This window comes from Phragmites australis, chromosome 24 (assembly GCF_958298935.1).
Source record: "Phragmites australis chromosome 24, lpPhrAust1.1, whole genome shotgun sequence".
Taxonomy (NCBI): Eukaryota; Viridiplantae; Streptophyta; class Magnoliopsida; order Poales; family Poaceae; genus Phragmites; species Phragmites australis.
Genome location: NC_084944.1, coordinates 4,054,759 through 4,064,124, shown reverse-complemented (window position 1 = coordinate 4,064,124; position 9,366 = coordinate 4,054,759). Strand labels below are relative to the sequence as shown.

The 9,366-nt window shown below is 41.2% G+C and overlaps 1 protein-coding gene and 1 pseudogene across 2 annotated transcripts; both read right to left on the bottom strand.

The window, feature by feature from the left end:
- Positions 1-594: 594 nt before the first annotated feature.
- On the bottom strand, positions 595-2,995 carry LOC133907102 (LIM domain-containing protein PLIM2b-like; annotated as a pseudogene).
- A 154-nt stretch (positions 2,996-3,149) lies between these two features.
- Positions 3,150-8,695, bottom strand: LOC133907101 (folylpolyglutamate synthase-like). 2 transcript variants are annotated; one of them, XM_062349125.1, is made up of 16 exons: positions 8,386-8,695; positions 8,182-8,309; positions 8,028-8,093; positions 7,289-7,398; positions 7,034-7,094; positions 6,810-6,893; positions 6,305-6,361; positions 5,846-5,906; positions 5,704-5,750; positions 5,494-5,571; positions 5,206-5,370; positions 4,872-5,126; positions 4,647-4,725; positions 4,187-4,342; positions 3,960-4,069; positions 3,150-3,531 (listed from the first exon to the last, which is right to left on the bottom strand). In XM_062349125.1, the coding sequence occupies exons 1-16, from the start codon at positions 8,636-8,638 to the stop codon at positions 3,472-3,474; spliced, it is 1,770 nt and encodes a 589-aa protein (XP_062205109.1). In that variant the 5' UTR covers positions 8,639-8,695; the 3' UTR covers positions 3,150-3,471. The 2 variants fall into 2 exon arrangements, with proteins under 2 accessions (XP_062205109.1, XP_062205110.1); XM_062349126.1 differs by having other exon boundaries at positions 8,192-8,309; positions 8,386-8,694.
- Between the last annotated feature and the right edge of the window lie 671 nt (positions 8,696-9,366).

The following is a 9,366-nucleotide window of genomic DNA, read 5'->3' as shown; positions in this document are numbered from 1 at the left end:
AACCTGTTATGGAGTATAAAAGCACCGTGAAGTCAAACCGTGTTTCCTAAGGTAGTGTTTGGTTATCATTGTTTCCTAAGGTATTGTTTGGTTACAGAAAGATAGATCCTATTAATATATTAAAGATAGAATAATTCAAATATTTATTTAGTAGGAAGGATAGAACGAACCTATTTTAGAATTTTGGACTTACCGTTATCCTCACGTCCCGAGTAAGACGGCTACGTCCAAAATTTTTTCTAAGATCTCTTCATCCAGTATCTAAAAAAATATTCTCTTATAGGAGCCAGGCTATCCTCTCATCATCCAACCAAATATCTGAAAAAATAAGATAGAATAATCTGACCAACCAAACACTGGCTAAAAGAACCGAATGAAGTCAAACCATTACATTGGAGATGTATCTTCCAAGCAATCCATAATTGACACAATAATGTAAGAAACCATGTACGTTTTCCGCGTGAAATTCCAACGTCCTGAATCGTGTGCATGCACAAGTTCATGTTTGGTGACGGCGCGATTACATGAGATATCAAATAAGATTTGAGGGGAATTTTATGTGTAAAAAATAGATGGAGAATCCAGCACATCACCTAGTGTTCAGTTTCTGCCATTCCTGTGCAAATTTTGTTCTCATTCATCGAATATCGACACAGATACAGAACCCAGGACTGCAGGAGCCAAGATGAAAGATGTAAAAACCAGAAACGCTTGTGTTGAGCGGATCAAAAAAACAGGCAGTGATATAAGACTACATCAAAACGTGGACATGTATATGCCTGCGTGAATCACGCATAGGTTCTGATGAGTGCTGATCCTATTCGGCTTCCGGTACCTGCTATGATGACGCTTATTCCGTGGCTGCCGCCGTCTCTGGATCTTCTGCGGCCTCGAGTTCGTCAGCGTTCTTCCCCGATGCAAGCTTGAGCAAGTTGTCGTAGCTGCCCGTCTCCTTGAACAGCTGCCAGAAGTGGTTCTGGCAGTAGAGGATCCCGTTGAGGGCAGCGTACGAGGCGGTTGTCAGGAGGCAGCCGCCGTGATCGCATTTGAAGCAGGTCTTGTAGTAGGGCTCACCCTCCAAGGTCATCTGCAAAGGAATTGAAACGGTCAGACATTCAGAGTTCAGACTTGCGATTCAGAAGCAAAGCAATACGAGACGCATGGCTATGCAGTCAAAACTGTAATAATGAAATCCGGTGAAGTCCACCAAAAACTGAAATGATGTAATCGACATGCACATGCATTCTACTTGAATTTCATTAGTCAAAAGTTGAGACATGAGTGTTTCATTCCATTGCCGTTATATGCAAGTTTCCACACACAAATATACAGCAAAACAAAGATATTACGATCGCTCGGCTCGTACCTTCTCCAATGGGTACACAGTCTTCTTGCACGCAGCACACTTGTCTTGAGTTCCACAGAACATAGCGGATAGCTTGTTGGGGACCTTAGACTGCTTACCATACAAAAACAGATATATGAGCTGCCATCTATCACAAATTTAACACATGTTGCTGGTTGTAACCTTTGAAATATCGAATGAACAGCAAGGACGACCAATCATACTGGGAGCGTTTTTGAGATCACAGCCATATGTGTTTCATGATCTTTTCATGACAAATATGGGCTCTGGTCTAGGAAATATCTAACCAAACTCAACAAAACAATAATCAGAAAGATGGTGAGAGTGCGATACCTGTTCATTGTTTGCCTTCTCACCTGAAAGGCAAGACAAGCAATATAGCAATAAGATTGCTTTTGTGCTTTCATTACAATCACAGGGGAAGAACAGTGATGCAAATCAAACTTACCTGTGGGGAAGTTCTTGATGAAGGTTCCTGTCTCCTTGAACAGATGTTCAAAGTGAGTCTTGCAGTAAAGACCATGGAGGAATAGCTGCACATCTAGAATTAGCAAAATCTAACATCATCTCACGCCCAGCGTATAATTCAGAACATCATAGAGGTCATGAGAAAACGATACTGTGCGTCATGGGGTGCAAAAGTCAAGAGGAGGCATACCGAAAGTGTGCCCTTGCAGTGGCTGCATTTGAAGCAAGACTTGTGGTATGGAATGCTCTCTGCAGTGAGGAGATCAATGAAATGCACGGTTTTGTCACAAGCCTTGCACTTGTCCTGTGTCATCCTGATATTCTCAGCAGTGATACCAAGCAAAAAATGTAGCTAACAAGAGTTGGCTTTGACTTTGGCTCTCAATCTGCAACACAATAGATGCAGAAGAAAGCCAAAGAGCACAAGAAGTGATTGAAGGCTTTAAAATGCAATGCCTGAATCCTGATTTGTGGGGGGAAATTTTGAGGGAGAAATAGAAGAGGCTAGGCTCCAAGCCAGAGGAAAAGGTCAGAGAGGTGAGATTAGAAGTCCCACGTCATAAAAGCTAACTTTGGCGCCTACTCCTCACATGGTTCTAATTTGAGGTTATTCTCCTACACAAAGTGTTTGACTATACTTAGACATCTGCATAAGTAACAACAAACTAAAACGCCAGTGTTATCTGTCTTTGGTCAATGTATTCTTAGTGCACCCAGAACACACAAAACACGTGCAATCTTAATAAATCCAGAAAAAAACACACAAAACATGCTCATGAGCACACATGCTATGAATATCGAATAACATGCACTTCATCATACAATACTAAATGTAAAAAACATGGCATTCACCTTTTTTTAGAAGTATGGCTTTTTCAGAAATAATAAGAGAGAATGGCAAATAAGCTTATATCAAGCTTAAAGGAACAAGAAAAAAAAACTAGCTCTATGAATGATCAGAACATAATTACTTTTGTAATTAGTACGGTCATTGAACTGGAAGAACAGAAGAAAAAATGGTGAGACCTGGGATACCCATGTACCTACCTTTTGTCTCTCACCTAAGTGTTAAATCTCCTTTAGCTTAGGGCCATAAGCAAGCAGGATGTTTTTTTTATCTGCTTTCACTCCCAAGAATTCATTCTGCAAAAGAGTGTGCTCATGTCAGTTCTACATCTGTGCAAAGTACAATAGGGATATGCAGGACAAGTGGTAACATTGACAATTTATCGCTTTAATCTCTATCCTTCAACAGGGAATGCAAACGCAAAAGGTATCTGCAATTTGCCACAACAAACACTTACAGAACAGACAATGTAGAAAACATTACTTTTCCAGACAAGTATATATTAATGATATGCCTGATATGATATTATTCACTGATTGTACATTTCAAAATTGGGTTGCATTCTTCTGGACTTAGGCTGCAGTGGCACACATTGCCCAAAAAAAGAAGAAAAAAAACTGAAGAAATAGAACAAGTTTACAGTTGCTTGGCATCAGAATCAAAACGCCTTTCAATTTCTTCCATTTTTCCAACCAGGTCATATATTGTGTATCCTAAATCAAAATAGGCTCCAGTTAATGATTCTGTAAGCAGCCACTTCAATCTGAACCATGTGCCGTTCCAAATGAAGTTACTTCCTGAGCAATCTCAAGACATCACCAACGAGGTGCAGGGATCCAGTAACTAAGACCTGGTTCAGTGTGCAAATGCAAACGTATCAGTGTCAAGTGGGAAAGCAGCTGCAAGAGGAGAAACGTAAAAAGGAAATATCCCTATGTCATGGAATAGAAGAACCAAAGAAACATAAAACAAATGCACACTTAACAAAGATGTTAGATATTTATTCCAGATAATGGAATAGCAGAACGAAAAAAAACTTACACATGCACGCACACGAGCATGCAGATTATGAGGATGAAGAACAATACATGACAATGATGAACCAATAAAGGTTGCTACAGCGTATGTGATAAACTGGCAGTGAATTATACATTTCCATGAAAGAGTAGCAAGTATCGAGTGGATCATGGATCAAAGACTTCAGATGCACACGATAGGATGCAGTAGTGATGTAAACATTTGAGAGAATATTACTGAAACTATAGCATACGCTTTCACCTGAAATTGAGTCGATGGGTTTTGTTGAGCAGTTTCCCTTAGACACTTGATTGCCAGTGGAAGAGACTCAAAAACTGAGCTAGTCCTAATTGAGTTTGCACCATTTAGACCTGCATAATTCCCACACAAGTCCATATATCATCTTCAACTCAATGGATTTGTGTTGTTTTAATAAGAAAAGACATGCTGGCAATTAAACAAAGCTTTAAGATGAAGTTTAGAACAACCTTTATTGCTATGAGGCAGGCTTTCCCACACCCTTTGGAGTGACAACTGCCATGACAAATCAATTTGCTCACGCTCTGAAGGTGGTGATGCAAGGGAACCAAGCTTGTTGTACTGTGATTGGTTTGGCACAAATAAGGCCTGCTCAAAGTGGAGCCCTGAGCAAAATGATCGCTAATCATCATTATAGAAGCAACAGAAGCATCTATCCAACTCATAATGAAAATACATTGATCTTGAAAAATGAGCAAAGACGAATTATGCCAGTAAATTCACACACTGCTCAACTTGTTGGTTAGCTAAACTGTTCAAGGGAAACATAAGATATATGTTCTGCATGACATGCAAAGCAATTGTTCCAGGAGAATCTTTGGTTTTTCCCATACATGTGAGTAACTACGGAAGGAAATCATTATATGGTTCAAGATCTCCAAAACAGAACAAGAAGTTCGATTGATGTACCGTTTTGAGCACATGTGTCTAGAAGACGTGGAAGTAATCTCTGAGGATCTCTTACAGTCATGCAATTGAACAGAAGAATCTGCAAGCGTTCCATGAGAGGATGTTTATAGTAGTAAAGAAAAATAGAATATGAGAGAGAGAGAGAGAGAGAGAGAGAGAGAGAGAGAGAGAGAGGAAGCATTCGAACATTGATTTAACGAGAAAGACTGCCACTGCAAGGCATACCTTTTTAGAATTATTGCCACTATGAGGTTGCTCCGAAGAAACTTCTTTCACTCCATCGCTATTCGTAACATGGGAAAACCACCTTGCACATATTTCCATGCTTTCTGGGCTATGTGCCCCATCCAAATAGAAAACCAATGAAGAATTTCTATGCTTATCATGTTCTGAGTTCAATTGTGGATCTGGAATAATCTGTGCTCGGCCTTGCAAACAAGCACTTGACAGCCCTTCGATGAACTGATCTGGCAAGGTACCCTGCATTTCCTGGTAGCATGATAACTGATACTAACATAATTTGAGGCGCAATAAATACATACCAGTTTGGAGTACTTACAGAATGTTTGCCATGTATTCGGTCCAAATATCCTTGCCTCTCAAGCCAGGTATTAGCCAACGCAACTGCAAGGCCTGCATTCATGTATTGGTGCTCACCATGCAGTCCAAGAGGTTGATCTTCTAATTTCTGAGGATCCAAAGGCTGGACTACTCGGAGAGAAACCTTTAAAGAATTTAAGTTACTTATATGAAAAAATGTACTGAACTGTAATCATGTTTATGGACACATTAATAACTGCAGGGCATGGTGGCAACCAAAAAAAGTGCAACATGGAATGTAACATACACCCAATTCAGACGCTCGGTGCATCAGTACAGACATTGCCTCTTCTGGCTGTGGAACTGTATAGGCCGGAACTCCTTTCTGTATTGAAGAAAGAGGCCAAGCAAAAATTAAACAACAATCAGCTTTAACTACAAAATGTGAGAGCAGATCAAATATGGTACACTTTTTCTATGTCTTAATAAATATCTTCAGAAATAACTGGCAAAAAACCTTAAGTATTCCGGCCTTCTCTCCAGCAATTTCTCCAAGTGTATTTCCTGCTCATGATCCAGAAGAAACATTGGCAGAGTCAAACAAGTTTCCTTAGGATCCAAGATTGCAAGGTATTCCTTCTTTCAGTTTGAAGACTAACCAAGAATTTCCATATGATCGTATCCAAGGGATGATATTCCACAAACAACAGGTGCTCTGACCTGCAAAAGTTTTAATTTACATATCAGTTATGTTCCTCAGCTTTTGTTCAAGCCAGGATATCGACAATGATCCCAACAAGCTAAAATGGAACGAAACATGCACTCAGCGTAAACTTCAAACAGACTCTCCATGGAGTACAACTGAACCTAGATGGCAAGATGAACAAACTACAGTACAACTGATCTACCATAGCCTGCACCGAGATCCCAGCGAACCTTTTTGGAGACAAAGTCCAGTTGCAAATATTCAGCATTCAAATTAGAAAGTAAAGACAACATATTGACAAAATTTGTACTTGTCTACCAGCTTCCTTTTTGGTTGATGATTATGTCATTTGAACAATTTATACTAGTGTGCACTATTTGACTAGAAAATGATGAATACAAATGCCACATACCACATTTGTTGCATCATATTTCCCTCCCAAACCAACCTCGAGCAGAGCTACATCCACCTGCTTAAACCACAAAAATAATTAAGAAGTTTCGAGCACACTGCAATTAAAGCATCATGACTGCGATTCTCCAATTTGAGCAGTATACAATAGGCTCATCTACCTAAAAATGATAATGCTTCTGAAATAAAACTTGTCAGATATCTACCCTTTTACAGATCACTATTTATACATAATATCTGTCAAGAGCATAGGTTGCAGATAGTTTGACTGAACGTGATGAAAAATATTATGCAGGTGGCAAACTTTAGGATTCAACAAAGCTATGACATAAGAAATGCTTTTCTACAAATTTGGTCTGATACTGAACGAGCCAACATACACGAATATATCCTTTAAATGGGCAAAGTCTTAAAAATCTATAAAAGAGAAGGCTGAGATATGCTTACCCAAACCCACTACGAGATTGAAAAAGTTACAGACCAGAAAGTGTTTGCAAAGTATTAACCTGTTCATCAGAAAAGATCTTGAATGCTAGCAGTGCAAGGAACCGAAAGTAGGCTGGCATTGGAATATCATTGCTAGTCTTGTCCTGGAAGGAACATCAATTCAACCACATTGATGAACATTTCAAAGGAAGTCATAAAACTCGTAGGGTGTTTCTTTATATTTTTCACTACAGTATGATGGAGCCCACGTAGCCATCTTGAAAGAACTCAGGTGGATAGTTACCTTCAGCTTGTTCCAGCACCACCAGAAGTACCTTATAAACTTTTCTTCCGAAATGTCCAGCCTATAGACTCACAATAAGATAGGACACTAGGTGAGAACAAGGGTACATAATGACAGCAAGAAAAAATCAAAGACGTTAAAGAACTCAATAATAGAAATGTCCTGAAGTATAATTATAACAAACTAAAGATACCGAAATGATAAAAATAAAAAGAAAAAGAATAAAGATTGCAAGGTGGTAAGGGACAAAAGTACCCATCAAGCCGAAATCGCTCGCGGACATCCATCAAGTGTGGTGAGGTGAACAATCCAGTGCGGAATCCACATGATCGAAGGATTGACTCAGAAAATGTGCATGTCGAACCCTGAAGGATATAATAGCTCCAGAACTTTCAAAATACACCCCATTGCACATTTGTCTTTGCAGCAAGGATATAGAGTATGCATAGTATATGGAGCACCAAAAGTCCAAACGACCAAAACAATCTAAAAAGAGATTCAATCCATTTACAGTCTGGCAAACAGAGCTCGAAATCCATAATGGCCATTACTACTTCATTGGAAACAAATTCTTACTTCTCAGGAAATGGCAACTACGCCAGGTATGCAAGTTTCTAAAGTGAACTGTTTGACGCCAAAGCCCAATGGGTTTAAGAGCACAAGGTTGTGGTGATTGAGGTCATGGGTTTAAGTTCCCCCACTCTCCTTAAAATCAAACATACATAATTCCACATTTATATTCGCAGTTTCTATGCCAAGGTCGTAACAATCCCCATTCCAGTGTTCCATATGGGTAATACAGGCCAAATGCAAACAATACAGATATGCAGTCAACTCTGGCCATTGAGATTTTATTATAACTTCATAATAACTATTGTTGTGCACGGTTACCGATAAATATATTACCGCACACAGCACACCTAAATCCATCCAAACCAGTTCAGAACTTCAGACGAGTCTAACCCCACACTGCGACAACACAAACAGTGCTAACCTTCCCTTTTGTCCCGGCAACGTGCACCACCTTCAACTGCTCGATCGACTCCTCCAGCTCCAGTATCTTACAACAACGCAATCACATCCCAGTCAGAAACAACAAAAACAACAACAGACACGAACCAATCGGAAACCCACCGGCGCCCACCCACCTGCACGTACTTGGCCATGAGCTCCCACCGGTTGCCGCGGTTGCCGGTGCCCGCGCGAACCTTCTGCGTGATCAGTGACGCGAGGCACCCGAGCACCTCCTCGTACTCCGCCGATCCCGTCACCACACCTGCACTCGCCCCGCACCATCTCATCACCAACAAAGAGCGACAGGGGCTTAACCAAAACGGCTTCGGCTGGCATACCTGCGTGCGCGGTGCCGGCCATGGCGCGGGGGAGGAGGAGGAGGGAGGGGCTGAGGGGCGGGCGGAGGAGGGGGAGGGGGCGGCTGGGGTTGGAGGAGAGCGGGCGGGGAGGGGCCGAGCGTAGCGGGAGCAGGAGGCGGCGGAGGTGGGAGAGGCGGGGCGGGGGCATGGCGACGGTGGCGGAGGAGGCGGCAGGCACTAGTAATGTGGAGAGTGGCGCGGGTCCTGGGCTCGCGCCGCCGCCCGCGCGCATCGCTGGTTCGCTCGCTCGCCAATCGTGTGGCGCGGAGTGGATCAGTCTGTTTTATGGGTGGGTCGTGTTTGGTTGGAGACGAGCAAAATTTGGGCCAGCTTAGGTGCTCTGCTTCTCATTTGGTTGGCTCGGTTTGGATGGAGTTTCTTATTGGGTTTCGGGTATGTGGGGTTGCATTCTGGCCCGTTTATGAGAGGCATGAGCTAGCTGGATAGAGGAAATACATATTAGCCCACAAACAATCCTACCATTTGAAATAAAAGAGTAATTTTTTACAAAACTACACTACTATCAGCAAAACTATCACAAAATTATATTTTCAACCACACTTACTTCATATTATTCTACCAAAAAATACATTTTTGTTACTATAAACAGATCTGATAACCCCCACCAGCGTCAATTTTTTGTGCCTAGAAATTCAACTCGCGCCAGATCAGCAGTGTCGGTATATAGGATAGGCCCCTGTTATAAGTGCATGCACCAGCCAATACCAGTTAGTAAAAGATTTTCTAAAATTCACAAAAACAAAAAAATCGATCGAAATTCAGTGAGAATTAGGACAAATTCACTTGGCCAAATTTATAAATGAGAGACAAAAACCGACCGAATCAAATCAGCGAAAACCGGTTGAATTTCACCGAAAACTGAGCAAATTCTTTGATTTACCAATCACATTCTCTACATTGAACATATTTTGAAGAAATAGTCAAAAATCCGGTCGAATT